This window comes from Dama dama, chromosome 21 (assembly GCF_033118175.1).
Source record: "Dama dama isolate Ldn47 chromosome 21, ASM3311817v1, whole genome shotgun sequence".
Lineage (NCBI taxonomy): Eukaryota > Metazoa > Chordata > Mammalia > Artiodactyla > Cervidae > Dama > Dama dama.
Window position 1 is genome coordinate 59,039,960 of NC_083701.1, and position 16,882 is coordinate 59,056,841.

A 16,882-nucleotide genomic window follows, 5' to 3' on the forward strand; every position below is an offset into this window, starting at 1 on the left:
TCAGAACCCACCTGTAAGCACAACTTAGATTTGTGTTTCAACAAATGTATGACTTTATAGTTGTTCAAATGTAAATGTATCTGCCACTTCCAGATAACAAACATAGTGTAAACTAGATGTTTTTTTTAAATTTTCAGTTCAAACAGAGGAATATGGTATAGAAAAATAATCTTCCCAACAAAATTTTTCACTCTCCTCCTTCCAAAATTGGGAAATCTAAGACCCATAAACTATTTTTAAAAGTCTAACACTTTGAACATGGAGAAGCCCAAAGAACTGAGCCAAAGAGTAAATAACAGAGTTACTCAATGGAAAAACCAAACTATGAAACCCTTTCATCAGTTGGAAAACCACTTCATGCTTCAACCTGAGGTAGAACCTTTGGAAATGTGATTAATCTTCCCCATTCTCTCAATTCCTCTTCCAGTCCCATCTTCCAGACCAATCTTCCTGGTCCCATCAATCCAACCTTTCCAACATGTCTTAAAAAACCATCTCTTCTTCATTCCCATTGCTCTTACGCCCATTTGTCTTTCCTGGGATCATAACCTCCTATCTAGGCTCCCTGTTTCATTTCACTTCTTCATTCCGGAACAATCTGACACTCCTTCATCAAATCTAAGACTGTTCAAACATATAAGAGCTCAAGTCCTAACATCACTTTCAGCATTTCTATAAAACATATGGACATTTACATTATATTTAGACAACTCATTTGTTGCCTAAACATGTCGTGTATTTTTATTTCTGTTTGGAATGAAGTTCAAAAATAATATTTACCTAAAGATTAAGCAAAATGTTTACCTGTCTGAAGCTACGTCACTGGCAATTTGGTGCTTCACTCCTGACCCATTTTTAATAGAATCCTGTCTTGTGAGCCCATGAGATCGACTTTTCTCCACTGCAGGTACAGATAAGTCACCTGAGGGTCCTTGGAACTGGGCCTGCTCATGCAGTTTTGCTTTCTTCTCCTGAGGCGCCTCCTCATTCCGCAGTCCTCTGAGAACCTTTTGATCAGGTTGCTGTGGTGTATTAGATCCACTATTATAAAACCATGCTCCCGATTTAGTGAGGATTTCTTGTTGTTTTCGGCACAAATTACATACCCACATAACCTGCACGTGAATATACAGGGAAAAGAAATTAGTGTTTCCAAAGTTAAAAGCAAGTAAAAGGAGAGACAAGCTAACAAAATATATATATAAATGTATGATCATTCTTTCTAAAGTTAAAACATAATCCAGATTAACTACTAGTGTAAATTAAATCGCATATCTTTTAACTCTGTCAAAATAACTATAATGAAATAGACAATATTTACTGGCAGCAGAAATACCAAACTAGAATGCAAAATTACTAGTTCTTCCTTTGTAATCTTTAATTGCTTTTTATTTAAAATAGGGGCATAGTAAAATACACAGAAAATGGATTTTGAGGCTAGAAAAAATTGGATTTAACACCAACTCCAAGGAACCTTGGCAACAATTTTATTTTGTTTTCTCTTCAAATCGGATATACATGTCTCTTCAGTTTCTCCAAATAAATTCAAAGCTCAACAAGGTACTGAACCTTCATGTTTATAAAACTTAGTTCCCTTAATGATAAAATAAGAAATAGGGATAGTAATATTCATTTTCCGATTATTGTTTTGAGGATTGAAATAATTTATATAAAATGTCTGGCACAATGGCACAATGCCTGGTTTATGTTGGACTTTCAGTACGTTACCTACTAATACTAGGTTAATCTTTTATCACCAAATATATTACAGCTTCTTGAGGGGCTTTTATTTCTTTTGAGTAGCTCTTAATGGCTAAAATAAAGCTAGGAATATTGCTGATTAGTAGAAACCTAACAATTCCATAATTTTACTAGGACACTTCACATAAAATGCACCATTTAACCATTTTTAAGTGCACAGTTCAGTAGTATTAGGTATATTCACATTGTTGTGAAACAGATCTCCAAAATTTGTGTGTCTCGTAAAATTCAGTCTATATCCATTAAACAGCAAATTCCCTTTTCTCCCTCTCATCCCCTGGTAACCATCATCCTACTCTTGATTTTTTTAATAGATGTGTTTTTCAGACTTCAGGAATCAAAGAATTTTAAAATTAACATCTGTATGGGCAGATAAACTTTACCTTCTTCTGAAAAATGTTTTTCAATTAATCAAGAAAAAAATCAAGTGTTTTTTAATGTCATATTTATGTCAAATACTAAATCTTAAGGCTCTCCAGATGGTTCAACATTTCTTCTTGGTTTGAATCAATTATAATAATATTGATAATAGCAGTAAAAGAAAAATTCAACATGCTATTTTCAACTGATACAAGAATGCTTTTGTAAAATGCAATTTAAAATTTTTGCTTCATTGCCCATTATTTCAGTTCACATTGTTTGTACAGTCTATATCAAACAACACTGCACTTGATCATTTTTATTTTGTTCTCTCTTCAAATTGGATATACATTTCTCTTCATGTTTCTCCAACTAAATTCAAAGCTCACTGGGGGCAACATCTATATCTTCTATTTGCATAATGCACATGCGTGCATGCTCAGTTGCTCAGTTCAGTTCAGCCGCTCAGTCGTGTCCGACTCTTTGTGACCCCAGGGACCCCAGCACGCCAGACCTCCCTGTCCGTCACCAACTACCAGAGATTACTCAAACTCATGTCCATTGAGTCAGTGAAGCCATCCAACCATCTCATCTTCTGTCACGCCCTTCTCCTCCTGCCTTCAATCTTTCCCAGCACCAGGGTCTTTTCAAATGAGTCAGTTCTTTGCATCAGGTGGCCAAAGTATTGGAGTTTCAGCTTCAGCATCAGTCCTTCCAATGAATATTCAGACTGATTTCCTTTAAGATGGACTGGTTGGATCTCCTTGCAGTCCAAGGAACTCTCAAGAGTCTTCTCCAACACCACAGTTCAAAATCATCAATTCTTCGGCGCTCAGCTTTCTTCACAGTCCAACTCTCACATGCATACATGACTACTGGCAAAACCATAGCCTTGACTAGATGGACCTTTGTTGGAAAACTAAAGTCCCTACTTTTTAACATACTGTCTAGGTTTGTCATAACTCCCAAGGAATAAGCATCTTTTAATTTCATGGCTGCAGTCACCATCCACAGTGATTTTGGAGCCCAAGAAAATAAAGTCTGACACTGTTTCCACTGTTTTCCCATCTATTTGCCATGAAGTGATGGGACTGGATGCCATTATCTTAGTTTTCTGAATGCTGAGTTTTAAGCCAACTTTTTCACTCTCCTCTTGCACCTTCATCAAGAGGCTCTTTAGTTCTTCTTTGCTTTCTGCCATAAGGGTGGTGTCATCTGCATATCTGAGGTTATTGATACTTCTCCTGGCAATCTTGATTCCAGCTTATGCTTCATCCAGCCCAATGTTTCTCATGATGTACTCTGCATATAAGTTAAATAAGCAAGGTGACAACATACAGCCTTGACATACTCCCTATTCAGAACCAGTCTGTTCTTCCATGTCCAGTTCTAACTGTAGCTTCCTGACCTGCATACAGATTTCTCAAGAGGTCAGGTGGTCTGGTATTCCCATCTCTTTAAGAATTTTCCAGAGTTTGTTGTGGTCCACACAAAGGCTTTGGCACTGTCAATAAAGAGAAGTAGATGTTTTTCTGGAACACTCTTGCTTTTTTGATAATCCAGCAGATGTTGGCAATTTGATCTCTGGTTCCTCTGCCTTTTCTAAAACCAGCTTGAACATCTGGAAGTTCACAGTTCATGTACTGTTGAAGCCTGGCTTGGAGAATTTTGAGCGTTACTTTACTAGCATGTGAGATGAGTGCAATTGTGCACTAGTTTGAGCATTCTTTGGCATTGCCTTTTTTGGGGATTGGAATGAAAACTGACCTTTTCCAGTCCTATGGCCACTGCTGAGTTTTCCAAACTTGCTGGCATATTGAGTGCAGCACTTTCACAGCATCATCTTTCAGGATTTGAAATAACTCAACTGGAATTCCATAACCTCCACTAGTTTTGTTTGTAGTGATGCTTCCTAAGGCCCACTTGACCTCGCATTCCAGGATACCTGGTTCTAGGTGAGTGATCACACCATCATGATTATCTGGGTCATGAGGATCTTTTTGCATAGTTCTTCTGTGTATTCTTGCCACCTCTTCTTAATATCTTCTGCTTCTGTTAGGCCCATACCATTTCTGTCCTTTATTGTGCCCATCTTTGTATGAAATATTCCCTTGGTATCTCTAATTTTCTTGAAGAGATCTCTAGTCTTTCCCATTCTATTGTTTTCCTCTATTTCTTTGCACTGATCACTGAGGAAGGCTTTCTTATCTCTCCTGGCTATTCTTTGGAACTCTGCATTCAAATGGGAATATCTTTCCTTTTCTCCTTTGCCTTTCGCTTCTCTTCTATTCACAGCTATTTGTAAGGCCTCCTCAGACAACCATTTTGCCTTTTGCATTTCTTTTCCTTAGGGGTGGTCTTGATCCCTGCCTCCTGTACAATGTCACGAACCGCCATCCATAGTTCTTCAGGCACTCTGTCTATCAGACATAATCCCTTGAATCTATTTGCTCAGTTAGTTGCTTGAATCAGTTGCTCTGTTGTGTCCAGTTCTTGCGACCCTATTGACAGTAGCCCACCAGGTTCCTCTATCCATGAGATTCTCCAGACAAAAATACTGGAGTGGGTTGCCATTTCCTACTCCAGGGGATCTTCCCAACCCAGGGATTGAACCCATTCTCCTGCATTCCTTGCATTGGCAGAAGGAATACCACTGAGCCACCTGGGAAACCCTATTTGCATAATAAGAGTTTATACATTATAAAACAGTAAGACCTTCTAAATGTTTGCTAACTTGAAATCATTTGAAATCTTTCTGGGGGATGTAGTATAATAAAATTTTTATGCTATTACACTAAGACTCATGGTTCATCCATTTCCAAAAGAATTAGTCATCAATAACATTAATTTTTGTTACTGTCTTATTTTTATAAGTAAATAAGAAAGCATTTTTGATATTAAAATATCAAAATCTCACTCAAATTTTTAAAAATACATCATAGTTCAAATTTCTTTTGGTTTCAATACATATGAAACATAAATACATCGAACTCATCAATAGTCTCAAAAATCAAATTTCAACCAAAATCTTCGGCTTTTAAATGCCATCTTGTGACAAATGTAGGTACTGCAGATCTCTTTTAAAAGTGAAAGCAACTAAATAGAGAACCAGAAAATAATATTAAAAATTAATTTGAACCTTTCTGCTTTATTTTTTAAAAATTATGATTCATGTTAACAGTGATAATACAGCTATATGATTTTATGATATGAAGTTATCTGGGCTAAGTCACACTCAGAATATTGAAGAATAACATCCTTTTGCCCCTGGTAATTGATAATGAAACAGAAATGAGAGTTTGTGAACTATCCAATCATGATCATCTGCAGAAACATCTTACTGCTGCTTCATTATTTGTCACAAGGTAAGCAGGTGACTTAAACTCTTTCAGAGAGTCTCAAGAGTGTCCCTAGAACAGCAGCGTAAGTGTCACCTGGAAACTTTAGAAGTGCACCTTTTCAGGCGACACCTAGACCTACTGGATCAGAAATTGGGAAAGAATGCAGAAATCCGTTATTTCCTTTTATTTATTTGCCAAGTCCTACAGGTGACTCTGATGCCACCATGGCAGCAATTCCCAGCTCAGCATGCCCAGTGAGTCACAAGTGTGCTCCTCAGAGTGGCCAGGCTAGGCTGGAGGAGGCTATAACCAGCCCTACCCATTCACCTCAGTGTAAACTAGGTAAGTGCATGATACTATTTGTACAACTTTATAAATTTAAATTAACTCATTGTACAAACAGTATCATTTCCAGGTAGTGCAAAATGAAAAAAAAAAAAAAGAAGAAGAACTACAAGCACTATGAGCTTAGTTTTCCTTATCTGTTAACACTCAGTGGATATTAATATATAAAATAAATGACTGCAAGGTGTGAAGGATGCTGTCTGATTCCTATTAAAGACACTACATCTTAATACTTTTCTCATTCTCTCTGGCTATCCACATTGTGCTGTGGCTAATCGCTTAGTCGTGTCTGACTCTTTGCAACTCCATAGACTGTAGCCCACCAGGCTCCTCTGTCCACAGGATTCTCTAGGCAAGAATACTGGAGTGGGTTGCCATGCCCTCCCCAGGGAATCTTCCCAACCCGGGGATCAAACCCAGGTTTCCCCCTTCACAGGTGTATTCCTTACCGTCTGAGCCACCAGGGAATTCTGACTGGATCCTATGTTCCTTCCTAAACTGCTGGCCTCTAGTAATCCTCATATCCTAACACTGAATTACCCTTCTCTCACCATCTCCTCCTACTCTCGGATTAAAAATCTATTGATCTTAAAGGATCAGAAAGTCTAAATCCACTCACTTAAATTAATACAGAAACTGACAATTTCACTGGAAGCCCTTTACATACACTGCAACTTATCAATTGCTGATACTGAACAATGTCTTACAAACACATACATGTGCTGTGACGTGAATTTTCACTAATTGACTATGAAACAATTGATGTCTATTAGAGCTGACTTCTGTGTCTGTGGAAAAAAAATTAACTAATTTGGGATAAAATAGCAGGACTTTTGTTAATGGAATCCTTTAACCAGTTAAGTTAACCAGCAAATGTACCTTATGATAAATGCTTTCAAAACATCTGAGAAATATATATGCTCATAAATCACCAAGGTTAAAGCCTATTAGTTTGGTTGGTGATCATTTATCAAAAAAAACTAGGCCCTGAGAATACAAAGACACACAGGAGTCAAAATTATAAGGTATTATTACTTTCAATTCTAAATATCCCAATATTTTCAAAGTAATACAGCAATATAAGAGGTGAAATACTAGTGACCCAAATTTGCCCCTTGTTACCATATGTTCCCTTCCACAAACATCCCTGTTGGGGTTAAAAAGGAGAAAAAACTAAGGAAAATAGGAATATCTCTTCAAAACCATAAAAGTGGTAAATATAATAGCTAAATTTCATAGTCACAAACAAAACTATGTTAACTACATACAATAACTTAAAGGAATGTAAACCTCTGAAAACTCTGATTTTCATCTAAATAGGGATAAGAAATAACAGAGTATCTCAGAGAAATGAAGGATTACTGCTTAGAGACTGGTGCTAATGAGACCAAGGCAAAGTTGATAAAACCAGTTAACTTTGCACAGAATAAAAGAATGATCTAAACTCCAATCTAATCAGACTAGGCTCTACCACTAATCTACAATGCTTATCAATGTGTGCATTTTTCAGAAAAAAAGTGTTAAACTGATTGGTTTAACCCTATCACATGACTAGAAAACTGTGGAAGATGCTAGCTAGCTATTAAATTTATTTCCTTTTTCTCTTAGAAAATTACATTTCCCAATCTCCCTTGTAGAGATGGCCATTATTATGTTCTGGCCATTGGATTACAAGCAAAATGATGTGTGTCATTTCATTACTCTTCAAAACTCTCATATGCGATGATCAAGCTCCTCATTCAAGACCCTGGGGAATAAAGGATCCATTAAAAAAAAAAGAAGGAGCCTGGGAATCTGAATGACGACTTGGAAGGGAGTCTCTGATGATCAGCCACAGACAGCAGTGTGGACTTCACATTGTGAGAAATAAACTTCTATTATGTTGAGCTACAGAAACTTTCTAAGTTTATCATTTGCAGTTGATTAATTCAAAATCTTTCTAAAGCACATGTTCTACTGAATGCATCACCAGCATACTCTTTATATGTGAAGAACAATGCATTACTAAAATGGGCATAAAAATGTGCTTCAGTGTTGTTCTGGAGCCAACTTTCACGGAGTCTTAAGAACGACTTGGGCACATTTCTTCTCAACTCTGCATTCGATGAAGTAACCTGAGTTACTTGAAAGCAGCCATACTGGATGTTTTTAGACTATGAAAATTGGAAAATACCACCAACCAGGACATTTTCTTACAGAGAGCCTGTGGTTAGCATTTTTCAGTACATCACTGAATATAATGTATCTAATACAATCTCCTAAAAGATTATACATTTAGTATTAAAAGAAAAACTTGGATGAAGCTATAATTTACCATATAATTAATTCAAGCCATAAAATTCTAATTTATTTATAGATGTGCAAGTAACTATTAACACTAACTCATTCATTATTTATTCATTCACTCGGTATTCACTAAATGCCTAGTGTATGCCAAACAGTATGCTAAGAGCTGGCAAACAGAGCTCAGCAGACACAGATTTTGCTGTGGAGTTTAAAGTATAGTAAAGAAGACAAATAATTGCAAATGACCGCACAAATATTCTTTAGATTACTATTATGAGAAATGCTACAAAAGGAATAAAATCACACCATAAATCCCTGATGCCTCCTCTCCCCAGGCCCAGGCTGCATTTGGAAAAAAAAGAATGCAGAGATCTTCAAGAGGCTTGGAAACCCAGAAAAGTCAACTACAGCATTACCCTACTGTTCCCATCATTAGATCTATGGTGTTTCTGTCCCTCAAAAGGTAGGGTTCAGTGGCACTGCAGGCTACTAACCTACATGCCCCTTAGCCAGCGCTGTCATGGTACAACTGGCAAGGAAGTACCAGACCATATTTTAAGAGGATTAAAGTTTTTCAAACATGTTCCTTAAGGAATTAAGAGATCAATGTAATTTCAATGTAACAGGCTTATAGATTACAAAACAAGTATCAGAAAATTTCTTCCATCTGATATCCCAAGACAAGCAGCCAGACTGCCAAATTCCCCATGAACCACAAGCATGGCATCTCTAGCTAATATACAATCATATTTGTCAGCTGATACAGGAGAGTTCAGCAGTGTCTTCATTAAGTCCCTCAGGAGACAGCAGCAGTACAGAAGAAATTTTTACTTGGAACTCTCCAAGTCTTACTTGGCTATTGATAATGGCTTTGAAAAATTACTCATAAAGAAACATAGCTTGCTTGTTTCTCTAATTATTTATCTGATTTTCCTCAACAGCAGATTAGCCAGATTTCTTTCAAAACTGAGTACTAAATTTTAGCCTGATAAATAGCTCCTTTGGATACATTCTCTATGCTTTACATTTCTACTCCTTCCCCTGCTGTTTTCCAAGAAAGTATCTGGGTGTCCCATGGAGCTTCTGCTGCTAACATCAGTAGCTCATCTAACTCGTAGCCTGGTTCTGCTCTATTCAGACAAGACTGGGGCTCCACTGTTGACTTGATCTCACGTCAGCTCCCAAGGCTCTGCTGACTCCCCCCTAGTCTCTGAACAATCCTCCGTTCAGTCATGGCCCCAGGTAGCTGTACTGCAGTCTCTACTGCAGAGCGGCCACATCCCTCGTCCCTCTGCACTGGGGGAGTGTCACGGCAGGGACATGCAGCTGCTTCTGTGCCCTCCGTGCCACCCTGAGCTGAGGATAGTTCTGGAAAGCTAGTACCTGGAAGGACATCCAGAAAGATATTGCTTCCAAGAACCTCAAATATTAATGTTAGGTAGTTAGAATAGAAAACAGGAGTCCAAAATGGCGGTGGCTAAAAGACAAGAAAGGGAAAAGCCCGTGAAAAGAGAACAAAGGAAAGTCAAAGAAAGGTCGGGGGACCAGAGCGAGGACTTCAGGTAAAACAGCACTCCTGGCTAAGCCAAATTTACATAGGGCAGGCCCAGGGGGAAGGAAAAAACATATAAAAAGAGGAGCCAAAGGCCTCTCTCTCTCTCCCTCTCCTGCATGCTGGGGCGCTCTTCTCTTCGGATCTTTGGGTCGGCATGCCCTCACGCCTCGAGAATGGATTTACCTGTTATTATCTAAATAAAATAGAGCTGTAACACGGAGCTGTAACACTGATTTGTCTAAGAGCTATAACACGGTCCGTTCGAGACCTGAGAGCTATACCACGGTCTGTCCAAGACTCAAGAGCTGTGACACACAGCAGGCTTTAATGTCCGTCACTCCAAATCTTTGTTGTTACGAGACAAAAACCGAGAAGTATACACTCACCTGACATTAATAAGGGTAAAAGCTGCCCTTTGACTTAACTAATAAGCATCCTCATCCTGAGTCAAAGACGAGAAAAGAACAGACTAGAACATTGCTCTGATCATCTGTGCCTTCCCACTGTCTTTCTTCTTCCTCACCATGTACAGGTAGAAGCGGCAGACTCTTCCTTGACTGTGTCCCTGACACTCTCCCCAAGAACCCTCAGGCTTGGACTTAGGACTATGGTGTCCCCCTTCATCATTCCAAAGCTTCCCAAAAGAAGCCAGCTTACTGATAAAATAATCTAAACCAAGAGGCACTTTGAATATACTATACCTATTTCTCTGTGAACTGAATACTGTCAGTTACAGTCAAAAATTAATATTCGCCAAAGTGCAAAGTATGAACCAGAACCACATCTAGAGAAAGAAGAACTGGGAACTTCTGGTTTCTGATAAAATGGCTGGTTCCTCTACTCTGGGCAGGGTGGGAGGCTGCAGAGCACAGAGAAGGAAACTACTCTTTTAAAAGACAGGAAATGAAGTGAAAATGAAAGACAATTAAGTTAAAAATATAGTCATTTATTGTAATGCCATGCAGTCAATATTACTAAACATTTTAGGTATCTGTACTTTTATCAAAACAAAACACACAATTGTTGAAAAAACACAATTTTAACTTATCCTTAAAACCTCAGGGAAATTATTATAGAGAACTAAAAACTATAGTGACCTCTACCATTCTGCCTAAACTTAAACCTTTAAGCCTCTTTCTACTTTCCTTAACTCTTATTTTTATATATTACTTTGTTTCATGGCATGATAAAAATCTTAACTTTTAACTCTTTTCTGCTAAAATAAATATTGCTTGTATAGAAAGATTTTTGTTTCTCCACCCAGAATTTTAGCTTATAAAAAGTAGAAATAAACTAGTAAAATTAAAACAAAACAAAGGCAGGAGCAGAGCTGAAGCCTTAGGGCTACTGTGCCCCCAGTCAAAAAGCAGGCACCAATGGCTGAGAACAGAGCTCTTTGGGATAAAAGAACTAAATGTGCTCCTTGTAAAATGAAAACTTGGAGTCAAGATTCACTTCTTGATGCCCAGGGAATTCATTAATAAAAGAAGCTGGAAAATACTATAGAAAACTGCCTCAACCTACAGATTACACATAGCTTTGGGCTCAGATAAATGGGACACAGTCTTGTAACAAGACCTGCAACAAAGCCAACCATGACCTTGGTTTGTATATATGAATTTGCAAGATCATTAACTTAAAATACCACTACTATGTTAATTTGCAATATCACTAAATATCAAGATGGAAACAAGATCCCAGCTCACTTCTAAAGACCTGGTTCTGCATTGGAGAGACCAGACACTGCATGAAGGCAATCACAAAATTATTAATAAGGAAAACATAAACTCAGAGGAAAGGCAAGGGGGGGGGGAGGCAAAAGGGAGGCAAAGAGGAGGAGAGAGAGAAAAGGAAAAAACTACAGTGAAAACTTAAAAAAAAATCATCTCACCAAAAAAGAAATGGGGTCTAGATGGTTTTAACATTTGATGCTTACCAAACACTGAAAAGGTGATCACAAACTTTTTTGAACTATTATAGAAAGGAGAAAAAAGGTAACTTCCCCAATGCAATTTATAAGACTAAAAAGATTTTAACGGCAAAATCAGAAAAGAGCAGTAGATTAGCTTCCTATGGCTGCTATCACAAATTACCACAAACTAGAAATACATTTTCACACTGTTCTGAAGAACCAGAAGTCTGAATTCAAATTCAGCATCAATGGACCAACAGCAAGGTATCAACAGGGCCTTGCTCATTCAAGAGACTCTAGGGAAAATCAATACTTTGCCTTTTCTGGCATTCAGCTTCTGATGGCTATCAGCATTCTTTGGCTTGTGGTTACATCAGTCCAGTCTGTAAGGACAGCACCTTCAGGTCTCTCTCTGCTACATCCTCACATCACCTTCTCTCTGTGTGCAAACCTCCTCTTATAAGGATGTGTGCGTGTGCTTACTCAGTCATGTCTGACTGACTCCATGGACTGGAGCCCACCAGGCTCCTCTGTCCATGGAATTTTCTGGGCAAGAATACTCGGGCAGGTTGACATTTCCTACTCCAGGGGATCTTCCCAATTCAGGGATCAAACCCATGTACATCTAGCATATTCATGCAGAAGAATTATATTCAGCAATCAAAATGAATTAGAAGATGTAGGTGGATCTAAATCTCAAAATAAAGAAAAATTTCAGAAAAATATATACATATGATTCATAATATAAAGTTTAAAACCTTGTAAAACAATGCTTTATATGGTTTAGCAGTGTTTAGGTATAAACTATACAAATAAAAACTTATAGAATAATAAATACTCAAGATAATTGTGCTATCGCAGAAAAAAAATATAAAACATGAGAACATTTTAAGATTTGTATAACTTGCTTGGTATTCTCTAAACTTCTTGATATGTTTGAAATATTTCAAAATGAAAAAAAGAGAGAAAAGAAAAAAAGTGGTAGGAGTTAGAGGTGTGTGTAACCAGGTGTCAGACTAGCAACCAATTAAGTTTAAAACAAATATATTAGTTAACTGAGGACTAATCATTGAATTTTCATACAAATATAGTTTTTAAAATACAGGACAGCTTACTTTCAAGGTTTTTTTTTTTTTTTATGTAGTGATGTGAATAAAGTCAGGTTTATGTAAAAAGGTACCAATTAGCCAAATACATAAACAAAATTACATATTTTGCAGTGTTGTTTTATTTTCTTTCCATCAAAGCACATGATTCACTTTATAAACTCTCTGTTCTAAATTAAATTTTATCAAAAAACTAGAAAAGTGGTTTCAAAGTAAACTAGTCATTAAGGAGAATTTAATTGCATATTGCTTATTATCAGAATAGGTAGCTACTGCCTTCATAATAAATATTTGACTTTTAAATTGTACCTTAATTCAGAATCGCAATTTAAGTTTGAATTTCTCTAAGTGTTTTTTTTGTTTTTGTTTTTAAAGAAAAGACAACTCTTAAAACAGTAGGCATATCCAGCAAGTTTAAGGGAAGTGAACATTCTGCAATTATTAAGTTTTCCCACTAGTCTGTGCTATAGTACTTTGTTCAATCTGAACTACTAGTTTTATATTATCACTACACTGTTAATCTAATTTTTCCCTAAAAATAAATTAAGTTTCAGTTAAAAATATAGTAACTTTCATAAAATTAAAAGTAAGTTGAAAGAGTATCATTATTCTACATTATAAAATGTGATGGTATTAATTAGAATCATTATTTTCCACTGCATGTTAACTTACTCAAAAATTCGAGAGAGTAAATATAAACATCTATTAGTTGACAGTTTTCTTTTCCAACATGTAGAACTTAAAAGTTATGCTGTATAAATTATAGAACTATAATATCATTTCAATAAACTTAAAGTAAAATTATGACTTGCATGTGAGCTCAGCCACTTCAGTCGTGTCCAACTCTTTGCAACCATGGAACCTGCCAGGCTCCTCTCTCCATGGGATTCTCTAGGCAAGAATACTAGAGTGGGTTGCCATGCCCTTCTCCAGTGGATCTTTTCCACCCAGGGGTTGAACCTGAGTCTTCTAAATCTCCTTCATTGCAGGCAGACTCTTACCCACTGAGCTATTTGGGAAGCCCCAAATTATGGCTTAAATTGATGGAAAGCAAGCTTTATTTTTCTTAAAATAGAAAGCATAGGTTTCATTTAAAATGGAGAACAGAACATATTTTCTGAAGAAAACATCTTATAAAAGGGAGAGGCCAGAACATAATTATATGAAGATTACAAAATGATGCTTTATCTAAACTGAAAAGAATTGGAGATCTAAAACTAGAGGAAATAGTAACAAAACACTAACAAAATATGGTGATATGGAAATCACTAGAACACTCAAGCAAAACAGAAATTTTTAAGGAAGAGGCATTAATTCTGAGAAAAGAGTTCAAAGCATAAAGTTTCATTTACTAGTTTCTCAGATTCTCACTAATTCTTTAAAATTTTAATGGATAAAACAATTTGAGATCCTTGCAAGTAAACTGCCAGAAACCATGCACTGCTATATGGACTTCCTTTTGCAAACTATCCTTCTTGCTCCTATAATTGCTAAAAGGCAACAGCACCACTAATCATATAGACATCTGGTCTACTTCAAAGCACCATTCAAAGTGATGTAAGTTCAAGTCAGCCCACCCAAGGGAGATTTACTATTCTATGAAAGTTAAACTGTATCACAGCACTATCACAGTACAAAATTAAAAGCACTGTCTTTTATCTAGCTTCAGTGTATATGTATCTTGATTCATCTCAAAAGTCAAAACTGAATTGCAGACCTTTTCCTCCAAACTACAGCATTCACTTTATTCAGAGTGGTTAATGGCAATTCCCCATCCTCCTGGTTTGCCGGGGGCCAAAAACCTTGGAATAATTTTTTTCTTTCACACCCCACATACATTCCACCAGGAAATCTTTTAAATCCTTTTTTTTTTTTTTAATTAGTTGGAGGCTAATTACTTCACAACATTTCAGTGGGTTTTGTCATACATTGATATGAATCAGCCATAGATTTACACATATTCCCCATCCTGATCCCCCCCTCCCACCTCCCTCTCCACCCGATTCCCCTGGGTCTTCCCAGTGCACCAGGCCCGAGCACTTGTCTCATGCATCCCACCTGGGCTGGTGATCTGTTTCACCATAGATAGTATACATGCTGTTCTTTTGAAATATCCCACCCTCACATTCTCCCACAGAGTTCAAAAGTCTGTTCTGTATTTCTGTGTCTTTTTTTCTGTTTTGCATATAGGGTTATCGTTGCCATCTTTCTAAATTCCATATATATGTGTTAGTATGCTGTAATGTTCTTTATCTTTCTGGCTTACTTCACTCTGTATAATGGGCTCCAGTTTCATCCATCTCATTAGGACTGATTCAAATGAATTATTTTTAATGGCTGAGTAATATTCCATGGTGTATATGTACCACAGCTTCCTTATCCATTCATCTGCTGATGGGCATCTAGGTTGCTTCCATGTCCTGGCTATTATAAACAGTGCTGCGATGAACATTGGGGTGCACGTGTCTCTTTCAGATCTGGTTTCCTCAGTGTGTATGCCCAGAAGTGGGATTGCTGGGTCATATGGCAGTTCTATTTCCAGTTTTTTAAGAAATCTGCACACTGTTTTCCATAGCGGTTGTACTAGTGTGCATTCCCACCAACAGTGTAAGAGGGTTCCCTTTTCTCCACACCCTCTCCAGCATTTATTGCTTGTAGACTTTTGGATAGCAGCCATCCTGACTGGCATGTAATGGTACCTCATTATGGTTTTGATTTGCATTTCTCTGATAATGAGTGATGTTGAGCATCTTTTCATGTGTTTGTTAGCCATCTGTATGTCTTCTTTGGAGAAATGTCTGTTTAGTTCTTTGACCCATTTTTTGATTGGGTCATTTATTTTTCTGGAATTGAGCTGCAGGAGTTGCTTGTATATTTTTGAGATTAATCCTTTGTCTGTTTCTTCATTTGCTATTATTTTCTCCCAATCTGAGGGCTGTCTTTTCACCTTACTTAATAGTTTCCTTTGTAGTGCAAAAGCTTTTAAGTTTCATTAGGTCCCATTTGTTTAGTTTTGCTTTTATTTCCAATATTCTGGGAGGTGGGTCATAGAGGATCTTGCTGTGGTTTATGTCAGAGAGTGTTTTGCCTATGTTCTCCTCTAGGAGTTTTATAGTTTCTGGTCTTACATTTAGATCTTTAATCCATTTTGAGTTTATTTTTGTGTATGGAGTTAGAAAGTGCTCTAGTTTCATTCTTTTACAAGTGGTTGACCAGCTTTCCCAGCACCACTTGTTAAAGAGGTTGTCTTTTTTCCATGGTATATCCTTGCCTCCTTTGTCAAAGATAAGGTGTCCATAGGTTCGTGGATTTATCTCTGGGCTTTCTATTCTGTTCCATTGATCTATATTTCTGTCTTTGTGCCAGTACCATACTGTCTTGATGACTGTGGCTTTGTAGTAGAGTCTGAAGTCAGGCAGGTTTATTCCTCCAGTTCCATTCTTCTTTCTCAAGATTACTTTGGCTATTCGAGGTTTTTTGTATTTCCATACAAATTGTGAAATTCTTTGGTCTAGTTCTGTGAAAAATACCGTTGGTAGCTTGATAGGGATTGCATTGAATCTATAGATTGCTTTGGGTAGAATAGCCATTTTGACAATATTGATTCTTCCAATCCATGAACACGGTATGTTTCTCCATCTGTTTGTGTCCTCTTTGATTTCTTTCATCAGTGTTTTATAGTTTTCCATGTATAGGTCTTTTGTTTCTTTAGGTAGATATACTCCTAAGTATTTTATTCTTTTTGTTGCAATGGTGAATGGTATTGTTTCCTTAATTTCTCTTTCTGTTTTTTCATTGTTAGTATATGGGAATGCAAGGGATTTCTGTGTGTTAATTTTATATCCTGCAACTTTACTATATTCATTGATTAGCTCTAGTAATTTTCTGGTAGAGTCTTTAGGGTTTTCTATGTAGAGGATCATGTCATCTGCAAACAGTGAGAGTTTCACTTCTTCTTTTCCTATCTGGATTCCTTTTACTTCTTTTTCTGCTCTGATTGCTGTGGCCAAAACTTCCAACACTATGTTGAATAGTAGTGGTGAGAGTGGGCACCCTTGTCTTGTTCGTTAAATCCTTCTTTTAAAATATATCTACAGAGATGACATCTCATCATCGTCACCACAACCACACTAAGTCACCACCATTGCCAGCCTAAATTATTTTTGCTGGTGTTAGTCGCTCAGTCACGGCTGAATCTTTGAGACCCCATGAACTT

The 16,882-nt window shown here is 37.1% G+C and overlaps 1 protein-coding gene across 5 annotated transcripts in view; it reads right to left on the bottom strand.

The window, feature by feature from the left end:
- The window catches only part of RIMS2 (regulating synaptic membrane exocytosis 2), a 599,507-nt gene that overhangs the window by 419,787 nt on the left and 162,838 nt on the right, over positions 1–16,882 (bottom strand). For all 5 annotated transcript variants that reach the window (XM_061123619.1, XM_061123620.1, XM_061123618.1 and 2 more), the window contains one exon: positions 805–1,115. In XM_061123619.1, coding sequence (XP_060979602.1) covers positions 805–1,115 — 311 coding nt within the window. The remainder of the gene's footprint in view (positions 1–804; positions 1,116–16,882) is intronic.